We start from the raw sequence: 18,291 nt of genomic DNA, 5'->3' as shown, positions 1-18,291 counted from the left end.
AACTATTATATCAATATATATAGTACAAATTAAATAAAAAAGATAAAAATATTTTTATTAGTGTCTTATAATACAAATATAATGACATTTGTATAAAAATTTATACAAATGTAATGATATTTTTACCTTTAAACCAAATTAAATATTTGAAAAAATAACATATCAATATAAATTACTAATGTCAAACAGTTACCAAACACTTTAATATAACATCGAATCCACTAGTCAAACAGCTAATTAAATCATTTTGTAGAATATAAAATCTTATAAATTATAAAAATATTATAAAAATAAAAATATAATAATATATTAATATAAATTACATAAACAAATTATATAAATATATATAATAAACATATCATATGACATATGACAAAGTAGGTATCTTAGACATCTTGAAAGAGATGTCTTGAAGAGTATACTTCCTAATTATTTATTTATTTTTTATATATAATCTCAAGGGTGTCTGATATTTTCACTTTTGTTCTGTTGTTTATTTTTTATTTTATACTAATTTTTTTCACTTGGAATAAATAGGGCATCCAATCCGGTACTATTCACTGCTCCTCCGTCGTATCGTATGAGTTCATTCAATCCTATACCGAAAATGTGTTCCGAGTGCCAGATTACGATACATGTTTCAATTTAGAAAATTATTTTTTAATCAATTTTTTTTTTTCCTTAAAAGAAAATTTTGTTTTTACAATTTTCATATTCACTTTCCTATCTTATTGTTCAAGTCTAACCGTAGCCGCCTGCCCCGCCTGCCTTTATCGTCTTCTTTTCGATTGTCATTTTGCATCTTTATCTTCGGCCAATTTGATCTTTCTCTTTTGATATTTATGATTTGTTACACGTTAATTTCTTTTCTGCCAATTTGTTCTTTATCTGATCCTTTCTGTGTGAAATAAAACATATTTGCATATACCAATTATAATGAAAGAATTGAATTATAATGGAAGTCATAGGTGGGTAATCATAATTTTGACTGTTTCTGGTATGTTTTTCTAATCTGTCAAGAACAAAAAAAACATCAACAAGAAACTGTTCGAATATTAAAATAAAGGCAATATAATTTCTGGAGATTAGAGATTAAAAACCTGACTAAACAAGGTTTAAAAATCTAATTAACCGAGGATAAACTCATAATCCCCTAGTGACTGGAATTCGCTGCACCGCAATCAGATGAGTGTGTAGCATTTAATTGATTTATGTACCTTGCACTCCATCTCATATTCACCTTCAAAAACACTATATCAACATATCGATAGATGGATGGATAGATTCCAAGCCTCATCCAGGCTACAAACAAATTTCAAAATGTTGTTAGCTTTGTTAGCTTCCAAGCGTCAGGAACTAACAACAGATGTTACAAAACCTGCATTTCCCAAAATCACAAACAACTTAATCGCATCTCCTGGTGGCATACAAACACAACACGACTACGTGAAACTACTACATCTCCGAATTACAAACTAGCTTTTTTTAACAATCACACCACAACACAACCCCATATAAAGAGGAAGCCAGGCAGGCTAAACCTATCAACCAATAATCACAGGCCACCTCACATTGGCCAATAAACCATAAGAAAAGCTTTTTACTACTACCAATTACAAGACCAAATAACTTCTTTTTTTCTCCTTTCTTTTCCTTTTGTTAACATGAACTGGATTTCACTGGATATCTTATAATATCAACCTTACTGTTCAATTGACATCATCAACTCCCTGAGATTTCTTTAGTTTTGCCACAAGTATCCACATGTTAGCGAGTTCATTCTCTAGATAGGCTTCTCTTTGTTTGGAGTCTTCAACCTTTCTCTGCAATTTAGCCTCAATTTGGTCCTTTTCGGCCAGAGCCGCTTCGAATGCCTGCTCTCTTTCCCTGCTTAGAGCCAACTCTCTCTTTACCTCTGAAGATATGATGCTTGGATCATGCTTTTTGGCATAACCATCTTTCCGCCCATTCCTGTTGGGAATGTTGGTACGACGCTGAGAGGTAAACTTTTTCTGGGCTTCCAGCTCAGCAGCTAATCTTTCATTTTGGTTCATTAGCTTTGCAACTTCTTCTGACAAAGCCTTCAGTTCAACTGCTGCAGCAGATGCTAATCCCTTTGCATATGAGCTTTCCTCTGCAAGTTTGCTGTTGCGTAGCTCCAGCTCCTCCTTCAATTCAGATAATTCAACTAATTTCTTTCTCAGTTCTTCTGCTTCATTTGCCTACGAGGAATAAAAGTATTAACTAACACTGGCAGCCACTGAAGTAGTGCAAAACACTTACCAATGTTTGCAAAACTTATAAACGAATTTCAGAAAAGAATACATCCCTAATAAGACGCAGCTAGCAAATTGCTGAAAGTCACTGATGATACCAAAAGACAATTCAGGAAGATCCCTTTTTTATGTAAACTAACTGTCACATGGACATTAGTAGCGAAATTGGATGATTTCATCCATAAATGTATTGTAGCTTGATTGTTGTGGGACCTATGGTGATATAGCTTTATTTTTTAAATGTGAAAGATTGAATCTAATGATCCATTATAGGCAATTATTGATTCAAATTAAATATTTTAATTAGCATCAAGTATTATTAAATGCTAGGACCTTACCTAGGATTAGGGTTTAGGTTAGGGAAGCACTTCAAAACATCATACCTTAACTATCAACAAAGTAACAAAATAACTAGAAGAGCAAGCTTGGACAAATAGTTAATTCATAAAAGAACTACAATTATTTATCTACTAAATTTAGGCCGTACAATGACTATCAGGCACAAGAGTAGACAAATTTTGAATGCACCCGTTTGTAACTGTCAGCTTGATTAGTTAAAGCATAGCCATGCAGGGAATCAGTTCCCAACTTATAAAAGAAGCTAAAGTTCAGAAAAGGAGTAAGATTGAATCAATTACCTGAACTTGCAGAAGCAATATGTCCTTTGAATCAATTCGAACTGCATTTTCTTGGCCATGCGGAGATTTGGAAAGAGATTTAGAAAAGCCTTGCAGATCATGACTTACTTGGTTTAAGCTAATATGTTCAGCCGAATTGGATGGCTTCTGTCTTAAGGAAGCAATAGTTTCCTGCAATTCCTCACATTCCAAAACCTGATAACAATGCTGTAGTTAATTGTTTATAGAACAAGTGGAAAAGATACTGAAGAAGTGAATATATGTTGCTTTCTAAATCGGAATGGAAAGCCTGCACCTTTTTGTTCAGCTGCTCCTGGATTACCCTATTATCAGCAGCTTTAACCTAGAAGCAAGCAAAAAAGCTTCGGTTTTGTTAGGAAAGAATCACAAAATGATATATTTCAGCTTCACTGCCTTAACATAATTGAACTATAAAATAAATCCCAAGATTATTCTAAACAATGACTAAGCCACTAAATTGAGGATTGAATAGGATGCATCTATAAACTAACAAAGTCAAGCTTTTCTATAATTGCAGTTTCAAGGCTACTTAACAACAATGAGAATGAGAAATCCTGGTTGGACCGCTTTGACAAGGGCCTACAGAACCTTGATCTGATCTAATAAACAAGCAGCATAGAAACAGGGATGTCAAAATTATGTTACCTCAAGTTCAAAAGATTTCTCATTTAACTGGGCCACGAGTTCTGCAATGGGCTACAGCATGAAAATGTCATTACCGTTGAAACAGGAATTTGAGCAATATAGCAACTGTAGAAAATAGAGAACTTTCTAATTACTTGCAATTCTTCCAGTTTATCCTTTTCACCATATGTAATGGAATCTGCAATTTGCTTTCCAAGTGATGTGATTTGATTGTTCTTTTTATGAATTTCTTCTTTTAAATTTCTCATCTCCACCTTAAGAAATAAATATGAAAACATATACATTATATATCTTCGAAAAACTTTGAAGCAAATACACAAAAATATTTTAAATAATAATTACTTGAATATGCTCCTTCCCAGGACTCTGTGCAGCCTCCTCAGATAATCGTTTTAAGGCACTCATTTGAAGAGCCACTTCACCTGACAAAATCTTATGCTGCTCCCTCAGAAGGTCAATTTCATCGATGGTCTTTATGCTGGTCTGATAAACATTTTAAAAAGGTCGTTACTCAACTATGCAGCAACATGGATATGATTTTCTGACAAAGTGAAAAAGAACTCAATAGGCTAAAGTACAATAGTGTGTCTTTTAAAGGCAATTATGAAAAGAGTTCCACAATTTTCATTATGAAAACAAAAATAATAATAATGATACATGAAAGTTAAGTAAATAAATGGGAACATATATGTAGAATACCAGTGGAGTTTCTGCCACATAATTATCCTCATTCTCGAACACTATGTCATTATGTTTCAACTCAGATAAATAGTTGGCAGGAGTACTTTCTGTGAGCAAAGAATGAGAAAGTCTTTCGTCTGTGTGAATATTAGTGCTATCAGCTTGAGGAGTTGAAGGATTACTTGCTGACTTGACTCCACTTGATTTCTCACTAGAGCTTGCCAAGTTCCCTGTGCCAGCATCTCGTTTCTAATAATGCAAGAAACTATATCAGTTTGCAGAATACTACAACTTAACATGTGAACAGAAAGTAGAATAAGTCAAAGCTCAAATGAATAAACAGGGAGATAAGAAAAGAACACAACTAAACTAAAATGCTGAAGCCAATAGGAAATAAATTATATCCCCTACACACCCGTAACTTTAACCAACCAAGTAACCCATTTTTCTTGGTCCTTTTCTCTTCCCTCAACTTCTCATCAATGGTGTCAGAACTGCCATCAAGGGAAACATACAGGTCCATATTTTCTTCATCCAAGATCAGGTCTCTCCGTCTATGTGGCAGATACGCAAGCTGTTGTCACATTAAAGTGGAAGTAGACATCAATTATAGAATAATTGATACTATGAGGCAAATCACCAACTCACATTCAAATGATGCAACCAAGGAAATATGGTGGATGCACTACCTCTTCTTCTCCAAAGGAATGCCTTCTTCTGGGTCCTGGGCGCAGGGGAAATCTCGTTGATTGTGAAGATTTTGTAGATACAAGAATTAGTTTTGTCAGCCTCTGTATTCTTCCCATTAAAGCAGCTTTAGCTTCTTCTTCCTGTTCCAATCTCGACTGCAGTCGCACTTGACCATCTTCCAGCTTTTGGCGCCAAATCAATATAAGATGTTGAAACAATTAATCTTACTTCTTTAAAGCAACTGAGAGTGCAAAGATGATAATTCCATTAATGTGCATTATGAATTAAACTGGTGATAAGGCCAAGTTAGTTTACTTCAACAGAACAGCATGATTCAAATGACAAAGAAACATGCTAATGTGGCCACATGACCAACACTAAGAAATATATAGTAAGTTCCAGGTTTTTGGTACAGGCAGATGTCAAATTAGTTTATATTACAGATGCATATGTTTTACTGGAAAGAAAGACTGACTAATAGACCCAATATGGTGTTCACTGCACATTGAAAGACTTCAGAATAAGACAAAAAACAAGCCTAAGGGTCTGATACCTAAGCACAAAAATCATTATAACTATACCCTTTTAACGATGCAGTAAATGGTGCCAGAATCACTTATGTGTGATGAGTAAGGAGAATAATGTAATTATAATTAAATTTCTAATGTAGGGGGAAAAGGAAAAACCTTCTGTTTTAGTCGCATGATATCACCGTCTCCATGGTCTTTCATATGTGGAACTGTAACTATGCCTCTCTTCAGCTGTTCCAACTCTTCCTTCAAGCAGCTAATTTCATTTTGGTACTTTTTTATTAGTGATTTCTCATCAATTATCTGCAAGTTTTGACTGATTCAATGGAATGGTGACATAAGAAGGCATTATCATCATGAAGATCAGATCTTTCCACACCTTGTTTTGTGCTGCTTGGATTTCAATATGTTTTGCTCGATGGGCAAACTTCAATGTGTTGTGCGTCTCCTCAGAGTTGCTTGATGAAGGAGTAACAGTGCAGACTAGCTGGTTTTGATCATATACAGAAACAAGAATGCTTCTTCAGAGAAAAATATGATATGCCCTTCAAGTTAATTCGGTCAACCACCCATGTCTCAGAAGCCAAGTTAACGAATAATTATTAAGTTCCCAGTAAAACTTAGAAAGTGTCTTTCAAATATTTTGTCTGTAAATATATGCTAAAAGCAGGCGGTTCATCATTAAAAAAGATGATATGTAACACATCCACATCCACAAAATAATGGTATGAACTCTTACAGATACACGCCCATGACCGCTGAGAGATGATTGGAGAAGCCTAGTCAATTTTGAGTCCCTGAAAGGTATGTGAGTAGATTTCCCATCCGTCAATTTTGAGATAACCTGATTATATCAAATGTCTCAGTCAATTATCAAATGGTAGTTTCACACTCAAATAAGTACGAGAATATTAAAGCCGGAATGTAGCAGTTAAGTAACTACATCAATAGTAATCCCCATAAAAATGGCTAGAGAATATTTCAGTATTGTCATCTCTACAATAAAGGAAACAAGAAATAAGAATGCAATACAACTCTTCACGCCAGTGTATACAGGAAACATGCTAGTGATTGAGCATAAGAACATTCACTGTTATGTGTGATATGCTTGTGGATGCATTGACTCGGGCATTTAAAGTTGTAAATTGTATATTTCAAGGCGTTAGAACTTAAGTCACAACTATTTGGGCCCTCACAGTTCCAAGAGTTAATAAGCTCTTATTTATATAGGATCCCTCTTTTCTGCGCATGCCTGTTGTTTCAACCCTTGAGCTCTCCGAACCAGCCAAGTCAATTAAGTTCTGCAAGTATTAGTGGAACATATGAGTAAATGGTTACCATAATCAGAAGAGGCGTACAGAACAATGCAATTTACAATCATGCATAGCTAAAAAAGTAGAATAAACTTAATAAAGTACAATTAATACCAGTTGTGACAAGCTAACAGCTTCACCTTCACAGTTTTCACCACATGGGCTACTCTCTATGGTCTGCAGATAAACATAGTTATTGGACTAACGGTTGGATTTGAATGCTAAAATGAAATAAGTAAAATTTTGCATCTAAGATAATTTTGGACATCAAAGATAATTAATTACCAATGTGAAGATTGTATGGCTTCTACTACTTTGTAAATTGAAGTTTGTTGACCCCACATGTCTGTGCTCTGCAGTTGAAGATGGATAAAAGCAGAAAAGGACAAGCCAGGCAACTTCATCAACTAAACAAGTAGATTTTTTAGTAATGATAAAACAAAAGGATTGCAGTAGCTGTCGATGGCTACATTGGCAGTGGAAGTACATATAATGACATCAAGTAGACATAAATATTATATTATCAAGAGTGAAAACAATAAGCCACACACTCCTTTAAGGGAAATCTAAACTGCACAGAAATTGATCTTACAGAGGTATTCATAAGAAATACTGGTCACATTCTTTAGAACATTAGTAAAAGTTAGTGATAATTTTGGACAACAGATCATTCAGTGCACTGCATACATTTAATTAATGGAAGAACAAGTAGCACCTTGTGTGCTGCAACGTGGATTACTAAGTTTTACCTTCTCCAGCTGCAATAAGAGAGAGGGCATGGGCTGGAGATAGTACAACTTCTTCCTTGACTCCTTCAACAAAGGTACCCTGATACAAATCAGAAGTGGGAAACTTCTTACTACTCGTTACAACAAGCTCTCTAAACAGAAAATCAGCCGCATGAAGATGATAAATTGATAATACATCACATAAATAAAAGTGATACATGTGAAATTTAATTCAGTTCTTTTGTTTCACTAATTTACTTCAATAGAATTTTATTTCTCCATTATAGGATTCTGTATCTCCCCCCGCTCTCTTCTTGCGTCATGGAGGACGAAGAAACAGTCCACTATCCCATGCTCCTCTGCAGAAGCTGAATATAAAAGTATCTAATGTTTGTGAACTCCCATGGATAGCATATCTTCTATCAGATTTTCATGTATCATTAGCTACTTATATTCCCTTTTCCCTTGCCAACAGGCCGGCTCTCCATATCACGCAAAACCCAAGGTTCCTTAAATGCATCAAGCATCTCAAAATAAATTTCTACTTGCTCCGTCATCACTATGACTCTGGATTTATTGAACCTAAGTTTTTCCCTCTACTCATCAGCTTGCTGATCTCCTCACAAAGACCTTTCCTGGCCCACAATTCTCTCTTCTTTGCTTCTCCAAGCTGCACCTAGGAGTGAGGTGTAGTTTTATGGGGGAGATGGCAGGATAGCGTGACAATACGCATTTGTGAAAGAATTCTTTAGAAATGTGTGGTGGACATGTGTTAAGTTTGCTAGGGTTATCGACATGTGCCTTAAAGATGTACATAAATATCTGATGTGCTATTCTCTAGGGAAAAAACAGAATGAAGAAATACAATATTTCATCTATCATCTTCACCCTTCATCCTTTGTTCCTTTCGTGGTATGAGAGCTATGGTACTCAGGTGCAATCTCATATCTTCGGGAGTTCTAATACACCTGAAGCCCAGCTTATGCAGTGCAACATACCAGAAGAACTTAACTGAAAGCGGATAGAAGCCATATCCATTTCATCCTTCAAACCATTCTGGAATGGTGTTAATGCACAACAAAAAGCACACCAAATCTGGAGAAATGAAGAGACATCAAAGAAGTGGAAAAGGAACATATTGTAAGTTACCCAGAAGACCGGGGCTTTATACGGATATATTCCTCCAGATACATGCCACATGGAACCCTTGAATGGTACAAAGACTTGCTTGAGACATAGCTATAGTACAGAAAGCCACAGGGCCTAAGGATGATGCTTTAAGGACTGAATTACAGAGGAGATTTCCCAAGATCCTTATCAAGAAACTTGCATCTCCTTCAGATTTCTTGATGGAGACTGGATTCTCTGATAGTTTAACCCTCTTCTTTTTTCGGAGCAAAAGATAAAAGGCCAGACTCCCGGCTGTTGGATTCTAGCGAAGCTTGTCATGTCTGTGCTACAAGCACATGTTTACATCCTTGGATCAAGCCACAACCCTAATCACCATCCACTTGCCTGATGGAACAACTTAACAAACTAACCTGTTTGACAGTAACTCTTCTACACACCTTATCCTCCAAGATGTCTACTATTTTCCTTCATTTCACTATATAATCTGTAAATAGGCTGTGCAAGGACTCAAACTGCCAACAAACATTTTTCCCTTCCTTGTGTGTCATTCAAGACCTGAAAATTATGTTTACCCTTCCTACAAGCCCCATGTCAATAGCCCTAACATACTTGACACTACACAACAAATCATCCTGGCCCACTACACATTTCTAGGGATTCTTCCGCAAATGCTTATTGTCATTGTTATCTTGCCATTACTAAATGCCAAGTTCTCAGAAATGAATTGCAAAATATAAAAGACTCCAAACAATTAAGTCTAGCCCTCTTGTGCATGATAAACTATTTTTCAGCAGTTATATCATAAAAAAAAATTTCTTTAAAATAGTTGAATAATGACAAGATTGCTAAAAGGGGTTCTAGGAGAGACAACAAGGATAGTCCTGAAATTCAGTCAAGGAGAGACTGAAAATTCAACATCAAACAAAAGATCACCTGTAAATCTTCCCTAATTCTCAAATTTTGCCCAGCTGGATTCAACAAATCATTGATGACCTGAAACAGAGTATCCTTAAGAACAAACAAAACAATTCTTCATTCTGAAGGATAAATCTATATATGAAAAGATAAAAACAAAAGTTGTATCACAATAGCAACTAGAACATTCATGTATAATAGAATTTTGAATAGTAGTATTAAGCAGCAGTCACATGCATGTCCAGAGGAATTTAGGTTGACATCTAGAAATGGCACTATAAAAAATCATATCAGAAAATACTGGCATGAGCAAAGGAGCATGGAACCTGATGCACTGACTAATATTACACGGAGGAAAAGTGAGAGCAAAGCAGAAGACCACGAAGAGAGATAGAGCAGTTAAGACAAAAAAATTTATGAACCAGTGGGCTACAGATGTGAGAACATGACCATCAAACCCATACATTACATGACTCTGGTGGAGTGGATGGTTTATGGTGGGAAATACCAGTTACCCCTGACAAGGGGTGAGCATCCAAATAATTAGACTAAGATTTCTGTGAAGAAAAAGAATCGATAGTATAATGGAATATTAGCATGATATAAGCACTCCAGTTTGATTCTGATATTTAATAGGAATGTTATCTGTAGAAAGAAGATTTGTTTAATAACAACATTCATCAAGTTGAAACACAACCTAATTCATTTATCAGTAACCCAGAAATTAATTAGAGTCTAACCTCATTATAGATTTCCAAATATGTGACACGAAGGAGAAACTCCCGAGTTGGAGTCTGCAGCAATCACAGGCATAGATTAGCTATTTTTTTTTAATTATGTACTACCTAATTGCGCAAATTGTTAGGTATTAAAAAAGCAAAAATAAAAATTATTAATATTATGCAATAATGTGCAAATAACTTCCAAGTACCTCTTGAATGATACTGAAAGCATCTTTTACAGCCAATGGAATTATACCAGGAGACCTCTGATCGCCCTATGGTGTAGAACAAGAAAAAACACAGCAACCAGTTAGATTACTTACACTTGCTCGGTTATGTCTCCACAATACAACAATTAACACTTGTCCTCTACAATTACCTATATATTCCACTAAAAAACATCTACTTTTTTTTATTTAAAATTTTCTACTGAACACATTACATCATAAACCTATTTCATTTCAAACTTTATAATTCCCAAGACACCAGAGCACAGCCAAACAAACTGAGAATGTCTGCCTAAAATGGAGGGTTAAAAGGTAGTGAAACTTCATTAAGAAAGCATAACATAAAAACAAGGCTTCAATCGCATGTGTGCAGAAGGATGACTACTTAGCTTAAGAAAGCATAGATAAGCACATACGATGGACATGATAATATATACAAGGTCCAAAAACCCTTCCACAAGTAAATAAGGCCTTTTTGCTAGCATTTTTTTCAAATGTAGTTAGAATCCACTCAAATAGCAGTAATTAATGTATTTGACAATTGTTGTGGTAAGAAATCATGTTGTTAAATAACTTAAATCAATTTGGCTCGTTCCTATTTGGTTTTATTATTCATAAGTCAATAGGTAAAAACTCAAGAAGATAAAACAACTTAACTTTAAAAATGTAACAGGAGAAAAAGTTCCCTTACATGCATTGTGTGAGTCTTTCCACTGCTTGTAACACCATATGCAAATATTGTACCTATAATTGAAATATATATATACATTTTTTTTGTGTGTAAATGGAACAATATGGCATATTATAAAACTAAAGAAGTTAAGAATTAGGAAGCTATAAGTAAAATAGAAAATATGGGAGAAAAATAACAAGATATGCAAAGTGCAAACTGATTGCCAATGATGAAGAAATAAAAGAAAAATTAATGACAGCCTAGCTTATAAAACTTATAGGCTGGGGCTAGCTGTTATAAAATTTTATTAAATAGATAATTATATATAACACAGATACAGCGGTTACATGGGTTATGCCAATCAAACAAATAAATACAACTGAATCTTTACATATTATAATGCCCACCCATTATTAGAGAACACTTCAAGAAAGAAAGGAAAAAAGAAGGAATATATATGTATGAAACACAGTGAAGTTGGAATCCAATGGGAGATTGATTTTATATAGAAACAAATAATGAGGGTAGTCAAAATGAAACGTTGAGATGGAGGTTTGGGTAAGTAGGATAAATAATGATATATTAGATAAAAAATGGGAATATAACAACAAAAAAAAAAATAGAAACACACTCAAGATGGTTCTGTAATTTCTGATGCCACAAGTTCAGTGATTTTGAGATGTACTAGGTAGGACAAGTAGAACATAGACATTCCCTGGTTCATATTATAGGGGAAAGAGAAAAATATAAAGCATTTGAACAAAAAGTGTTAGAAGAAGAGCAGAGAACACAAAAAGTTTAGATGACAATGTGCTCTGACTGAAAACAATGGCAACATGCGATGAATATATTTGAACCCACATGATGATATGAAGGCTTCAATGATGTATGAAACAGCAAATATAAGTTGAATGACAATTCTCAACACATAACAAGCTAGTTCAAAAGTTCACCATATACTGGCAGAACTGAGGAAGCCCTTTATGAGGCACATGGCTTGTTTTTATGGTGGACATTTCTTTTAAAATATGTAGGTTAGCGAGTCTCCATCCAATAACTTTCACAAGTTATGCTATGTTAATCATTCATATTCCAATTGGTAACCAAACAAACTGCTACGATCAAGGAACCAGACAATTATATACCATTGATTCCATCCATTGCACCACTAACAGCATGCTGTGCAGCAACATCATAAACATGCCTTGTTGTGGTTGTAGGGCCAAATACTCGATCTGCAAATTGTTATGCATCTCTTTAAGTATGAAGACTAAAGATTAGGGCAAGCAATATAGTTTAGTTTAGAACCCGGATAATGCACAGATACAGCTTATCAACTAGAGGGGCATAATGCAAGGCAGAATGATCAACAAAACAATCCACAAATGCATATATAAAACATAGGAACCACAGCTCACTTCATCAAACCACATTATATAGGCATAAATGTGTGTTTTGAAGACATAATATAAAGTGACGAAAATCTTGAACAAGTAGGTAACCATGGCCATTTTCGCCTCCATGACTATAAATGCTGCAGGCCAGAATTTGATCCAGCCCGTACACAAAATAGTATCAAACGGTAATGACGGATTCCTATTAAAAATATACCATATGCGTATGCAATTGAAGGATTGTGTTCATTCCTCACGATAGAATCCCCATCAGCGTACCATGCAATCTCCTCTCCTTGTCGAATTTCCCTTGGACTGTACGTAAAAGACACAACAGAAGGTGGCCACCGAACTTTTGGCGAAAAATAAAAACAGATTAAGTGGGTTCAAGAAGTAATTTTTAGAAATTACCTAAGTGGACGAAACCGCACGGTAACTGTAACATTTTCTTTAGACCTCCCAACATCCAGATATGGGTTTTCTGATTGAAAGTAATGAGGTTTACTTGGAGCAGATGACGACGCCGGCGAACTGAGGTCGTCTAGGGAAGGCTCAAGATGTTGACGCGATGATGACGTCGTCGATGAAGTGGGCGAGTTGTTGCTGAATGTTGCTGCGGGCCTTGGAGAAGTTTTCTTGGGTTTTGACCCTTGTCTAGATGCCATCGTATTAGTAGCTTTGACAGAACAAAAGCCAGAATAAAATCAATTAAAATCGACCCAGATGTTCATAAAATTAAGAGAAAACAAGAAAAGCCTCCAACTTGATGGCAATGGAAGTAGGTTGAATGCTAAAAAGAAAAGAAAACTGGTAACCAACATCCACATTGCTAAGAAAATACCTAAAATCAGCACAGGCGAGTTCAGCTCAGCAGCAGACGTCCGCACAAATAGAGAACCAAAAGAAGTGCAAATCCATTCAGGGGATGGATCCGAATTTATGAGGAGGGGAAGAAAATCAGATCTCGTGAAAAGATGGAGTGAGTTGGAGGAATGAAATGATGGTTATTATTGTAATGTTCAATCATAACGATGTTAGTTGGGAGAAACAGTCGACCTCCGCTGGGACTCGACTGGAGTGGAGGAGTGGCTGGGGGAGGGGGTGGGGATGGTGAGAGGGGGACTTTTGCCTTGGGTGAATTGAGAGGCAGAGGGAGATGGTTGGCTTGCCTTAGAAGCGAGATGATGGTTATGGAGTTGGAATTAGATTACTAGTAGAATGGAGGAATTGGATGCCCCTTTACATTTAACCACCGAATCTAATAGCCTAGTAAACTAGGCCTGAAAAATATTCAATTAAATTATGCTGCATAATAGAGATTATATTATGTTGCTACAAAATAAGAAATCGCAGTTAAGGGTTTGTTTGGGTTTGAGTTTTATGTTATCCAATTTATAGACTTTTCTTGAAAAAGGATTATACATGAACATTAATTTGCATTCAGAAACAACAAAACATGACAATTAAATTAAACCCAGAACGATGATTGTGTGTCTCATGGACAGAAAAAGCAAGCAACCCATCATGCTTCTCTATTTAGAATGCACACTGGAAACAGGAGTAGAATTAGCAACAGTGGGAACAGCGCTACACAATGCTGGAACTGCCAAGTATGGATATGGGGGTGGGGAGGGAGTGGATGGTGCATGCGACTCATCAGCATAGGAGAAGTCGGGGCAACATTACATTTATTTATATAGGAGTACAATATTTAGATCATCCTTTTCTCTCTTTTTTTCATGTTTGTTTCTCAGGAGCAATCCACCGCCCATGTGGACTTCCCCTCCCCCCCCCCTCCTCCTCCTCTCTCTTGGTGCGTTGTTTTCCTGATGAGAGGTCTGAGAGTATTTCTAGGCGCGCTTATCCAAGGCGTACCCGCTACAGCAAATCTCCATGGAGCATTAACATGCTCCGGCAAGGCATAAGCTATGCCAACTCTTGGACCTACAAGTATATCTTCCGGCTCTTCTCCATCTAAAAGTTCCAAACCACCTACACCACCAAAGTCACTCTTTTACCCACTTCCCATAAACAGCACACAACCAGTAAATGGGTAGTTTCTCATTCATTTATAAATAGCAGTGTACTTAGAGCAATAGCAATGGTCTGTGTATAGATGACCTATTTTTTTAATGGAGGATTTTTTTCAATCAAATAATAAAATAAAACTACAAAGTGACTTTATATTATTGTGGGTGAAAAATAACAGGACTTGGCAAATGCTTGGTGCAGGCGAGGCCATGTTGATGCTGCCTCACACCATTAGCTTTTGTTTTAAGCCACTGCCTATTTATTTGTTACAATTTGTTGTGTTAGAAGATGAAAATTGACAAATAAGCACCACGTGAACGGATTGAGGCATTTTCCAACATTTGCCATTGCAATTGCTCTTACCAGGAATGAAAAGCGGATGATTAGACCACTCTGTTGTAAGTCCCAAAGCTTGGCCAACCTAGACGACGACAACAACAAAAAAACCAGTAATTGATTTGTGCGGAATTGCAGCATTTATTAGCAAATATTTCGAGTAACTATTCACCTTTCCTGGGCCCGACAGAAGAACAGGCTTATCCGACATTGAACCACGCCGCCGCTGTATGGTTTCCAATCCTTCAATTAGCAAAACATCATCAACAATATAGTGGCTTAGTAAAACAAGTCAACCACTTCAACAGTAATATCTAAGAAGTCAGCATCAGTGTTTTTCTTTGAAGCATATGCTGTGTAGGACACTGCTGTGATAGGGAACATTGCTGACAACAGGATATGTGAAGTTATATTTTGGTTTTTAGCTGTCAAAAGCTAGTTGTGTTCCAACACTGTAAATGCTTGTCTTCTTCTAGAATGGTGAGTGAACCATCAAGGATACTAACCACTAAGGGGTGCACAGGCACGTATTAGGACAGCAGCACCTACCCCTTCCTTATCTGCAACCACATTCAGCATGTTGTGAAGACCATAGCAAAGATAAACATATGCATGCCCTCCAGCTCCAAACTGTCAAAACAAAGATTCACCTGGCTTACTTTTCCTAGCATTACAAGGTGTACAAGTTCAAATGCTATAATCATGCCCTTATACTAGAACCCATTTTTTTTGCTTTTAACTTAGAAAACACCCGAATACCAGTCGGTCCCATGACTCTTCAAAATTTCTTCATAGTCCCAGTTTGGGAGCTATGACTTGGGTTCGGCCCCAGGGTGGGTGAGTATATGTAAGTGTGTGTGGAGTTTTAAGAAAATAAAGAATAAAAAATTCAGCATATCTTAACCATTCTTGCCATTACATATCAAGACATTAAGCAAACAACCCAATCTAGAAGCAAATATAAATGTTGAGACATATAACTGCGATTGGTTAACAGCAAAGTATTTGTTGCCCAAAGCCATTTTGCTCAACAAAAGACACAAGAATGTATTTGGAAAATATATAAAACCCTTTGTAGTAGGGTAGACTTGTGGCCATAAGGCCAACAAGTTCAAACCCCGCTTCCGGCCTTGCTTGTCACGTAAGCTCGTCTAGTTGCCAGCCTAGTTTGTTCAGAGTGTTTTTTGAAAGATAGATGTTGCAGTTCCTACGTCATAGTATATATATTTATTAGAAGCAACTGAAACGATCAACTAGCTGTTTGCAACTTTCTTCTAGAAGAAACCGAAGCCTATAATGATTCAAAGAACAAATACAAAATGTCTAGCTGCACAAGCAATAATGCTGTTTGCATCCTTCTTCTGAGATCCTACCAACCATTGAACTTGAGCAGATCCAGAATACGTAAAATAGAAATATAAGGAAATCCCATTTTACAAGAAAATAGGCTATATTCACTGCGAACAAGTTCAGCAGAATGCAGCAATACTGCATATGAATAGCCCAGAGTTCTTCCATTTCACTACAAGGATTCACTTTGAGCACGTCGGTTTCAAAATGAGATAAAGGAAATATGAACAGGAAAAAATCGGAGGGTGGAAATATCTCACAACAGGAGCTGTCCTTGCAGTTATGCCAAATCGAGCGTGGCAAGCTGAGTCATTTTGCCTATAAGCTTCAACCTTTTTTAAGACAAAAACCAGAATATCAATCCCTCTCACCATGACTTGTATAGATATATCACAGCAATTGAATACAGGAAGGCAACGAGAGAGGCGAGACGCAGTATAGATATTACTATTTCACCTCAGTTATCTGGAGAACAACATCATCTTTCTTGAGATGCTTTCCTAGCAAGCGTGGGCCAAGATCAAGGGCATCGACCTGGTAGAAATCAGGATTCAAAATTGAATACCTTCCTAATGAAATTGAACAAATCGAAGTAACGGGCTGTGCCCCATCATGTTCTTGACAATGTGGATGGGATTCTGCTTTTGGTTTGACACTCGTTGCGGATGGGCTGGATTTTTCAACGGCTGTGGTTGGGTATGTGATTTTGACGATTCGTTTGCGCTTTTGAACCTTCTGACGCTGCTTGTTCATTAGAATAGAGATGGAAATAAGGAAACGAAGAGGGGGCGAGGCTGTATTGAGTCGCGTAAGCAATCGCTCTCATTGCCGATACAATACAAAATCTGTCTTTTCCCCGTCACACACAGTACACTGTACACCTACTCCTCCTTGGGCGGTCGAAAATCTTTCACATCTTGACCCATTTAGTGACTAGTTGGGTTAAAGCATATACATCTTCAATTAATAAAAAATAAATAAACAAGTTATTGGTTAAAACCTCCTATCGATTCCCCCAGTATCACTTGTTCTTCGAACTTAGTTTACAAGTATTAGATTTGATCCGCGTTTATGCAATGCACATTTTCGAACTTTCGGGAAAGCGAATTCTCATTTATATATATATATATATATATATAAAATGTCTTAAATATTGACGTTCTGATCTGCTCATTTTTACTTTTTAATAAGTCACATAACTTAATTTAGACTGGATGTTCCAAAAGAATATTCATATTCTTATAATAGACTTTTCCGCAAAAATTCTCCTTGATTGACTAGAAAGATGGATAACGTACTAATCTTTCAATTTCTTGGTCGTGAATCTCGGAAAAAACAGTTCGTTTGACATTTAGATGGACGTTCCGAAAGGATATTCATACTCTTATAATAGGCTCTTCAGTAGAAATTATCCTTGATTGAGTAGAAAGATAGATAATGTACTAATTTTTCAATTTATTGGTCGTGAATTTCGAAAAAAAAAACAGTTCGTTTGACATAAAAAATAATTTATGAAATATAACTGTTAAGCACAAAAAATAATAATAATAGTAAGTGGCAGTAGGATTCTAGGTAGGGTCTGAATGAAAGCCAAAAAGTCTGGAGGTCGGGCAGAATAAAGGTCGGGAAAAGGAAGAAAGGTCGGGCGGAGTCTAAAAAAAAAGGTGTACCCAAGTCGGGTAAACCGTAGATCGGATGAAAGGCGAAGTCGGGCAGACGCGGAGGTCTGTCAAGAGGAAGGTCGGGCAGACGCGGAGGTCTGTCAAGAGGAAGGTCGGGCAAGGAAGAGGTACGGACAGACGCGGAGGTCTTCGGTCAAAGACGGAGGGCGGCTGATGCGGAGGTCGGCCAAGTGTCAAAGACGGAGGGCGGCTGATGCGGAGGTCGGCCAAGTGAGGTCGGGCGAAGAAGCAGGTCGGGCGAAGGACGAAGTCGGGCAAAAGAAATTTGGCAGTGGACAGGCAGGTCGGGTAAGAGGCAGGTCTGAGTT

General features: G+C 36.6%; 2 protein-coding genes across 6 annotated transcripts; both read right to left on the bottom strand.

The window, feature by feature from the left end:
• Positions 1 to 1,369: 1,369 nt before the first annotated feature.
• LOC127263945 (kinesin-like protein KIN-7K, chloroplastic) lies at positions 1,370 to 13,807 on the bottom strand. 4 transcript variants are annotated; one of them, XM_051293274.1, is made up of 25 exons: positions 13,426 to 13,806; positions 12,996 to 13,260; positions 12,802 to 12,899; positions 12,336 to 12,425; positions 11,209 to 11,261; positions 10,500 to 10,565; positions 10,309 to 10,362; positions 9,587 to 9,646; positions 7,544 to 7,622; positions 7,080 to 7,147; positions 6,909 to 6,971; positions 6,678 to 6,782; positions 6,221 to 6,325; positions 5,861 to 5,968; positions 5,638 to 5,784; positions 4,951 to 5,133; positions 4,677 to 4,835; positions 4,444 to 4,510; positions 4,280 to 4,368; positions 3,923 to 4,063; positions 3,715 to 3,834; positions 3,581 to 3,631; positions 3,210 to 3,257; positions 2,915 to 3,109; positions 1,370 to 2,222 (listed from the first exon to the last, which is right to left on the bottom strand). In XM_051293274.1, the coding sequence occupies exons 2-25, from the start codon at positions 13,247 to 13,249 to the stop codon at positions 1,710 to 1,712; spliced, it is 2,916 nt and encodes a 971-aa protein (XP_051149231.1). In that variant the 5' UTR covers positions 13,250 to 13,260; positions 13,426 to 13,806; the 3' UTR covers positions 1,370 to 1,709. The 4 variants fall into 4 exon arrangements, 3 of the variants coding, with proteins under 3 accessions (XP_051149231.1, XP_051149226.1, XP_051149238.1); XM_051293269.1 differs by having other exon boundaries at positions 4,280 to 4,510; positions 13,426 to 13,805; XR_007841586.1 differs by lacking the exon at positions 1,370 to 2,222 and having other exon boundaries at positions 3,011 to 3,109; positions 3,581 to 3,621; positions 4,280 to 4,510; positions 13,426 to 13,807.
• A 283-nt stretch (positions 13,808 to 14,090) lies between these two features.
• Positions 14,091 to 17,213, bottom strand: LOC127263965 (DNA-3-methyladenine glycosylase). Of its 2 annotated transcripts, none has more exons than XM_051293298.1 (6): positions 16,758 to 17,213; positions 16,562 to 16,633; positions 15,501 to 15,581; positions 15,124 to 15,177; positions 14,979 to 15,036; positions 14,091 to 14,576 (listed from the first exon to the last, which is right to left on the bottom strand). In XM_051293298.1, the coding sequence occupies exons 1-6, from the start codon at positions 17,052 to 17,054 to the stop codon at positions 14,335 to 14,337; spliced, it is 804 nt and encodes a 267-aa protein (XP_051149255.1). In that variant the 5' UTR covers positions 17,055 to 17,213; the 3' UTR covers positions 14,091 to 14,334. The 2 variants fall into 2 exon arrangements, with proteins under 2 accessions (XP_051149255.1, XP_051149248.1); XM_051293291.1 differs by having other exon boundaries at positions 15,124 to 15,194; positions 15,458 to 15,581; positions 16,758 to 17,210.
• Positions 17,214 to 18,291: the final 1,078 nt, after the last annotated feature.

This window comes from Andrographis paniculata, unplaced genomic scaffold, assembly GCF_009805555.1.
Source record: "Andrographis paniculata isolate CXL003 unplaced genomic scaffold, ASM980555v1 Contig17END, whole genome shotgun sequence".
Taxonomy (NCBI): Eukaryota; Viridiplantae; Streptophyta; class Magnoliopsida; order Lamiales; family Acanthaceae; genus Andrographis; species Andrographis paniculata.
The sequence above is the reverse complement of the archived record's forward strand: the minus strand, read 5'-3'. Positions and strand labels throughout refer to the sequence as shown.

Excerpts from the sequence above, each read along its gene's own strand:
- LOC127263965 (XM_051293291.1), bottom strand. The coding sequence starts at position 17,054 with ATGAACAAGCAGCGTCAGAAGGTTCAAAAGCGCAAACGAATCGTCAAA. Across the intron at positions 16,634-16,757 it reads TTGTTCTCCAGATAACTGAG|GTTGAAGCTTATAGGCAAAA; the intron begins GTGAAATAGTAA and ends GTCTTAAAAAAG. Across the intron at positions 14,577-14,978 it reads TCATCCGCTTTTCATTCCTG|GTGGTTTGGAACTTTTAGAT; the intron begins GTAAGAGCAATT and ends TTGGTGGTGTAG.
- LOC127263945 (XM_051293269.1), bottom strand. The coding sequence starts at position 13,249 with ATGGCATCTAGACAAGGGTCAAAACCCAAGAAAACTTCTCCAAGGCCC. Across the intron at positions 7,148-7,543 it reads TCTTATTGCAGCTGGAGAAG|AGCACAGACATGTGGGGTCA; the intron begins GTAAAACTTAGT and ends CTTCAACTGCAG. Across the intron at positions 5,969-6,220 it reads GCGGTCATGGGCGTGTATCT|CTAGTCTGCACTGTTACTCC; the intron begins GTAAGAGTTCAT and ends GATCAAAACCAG.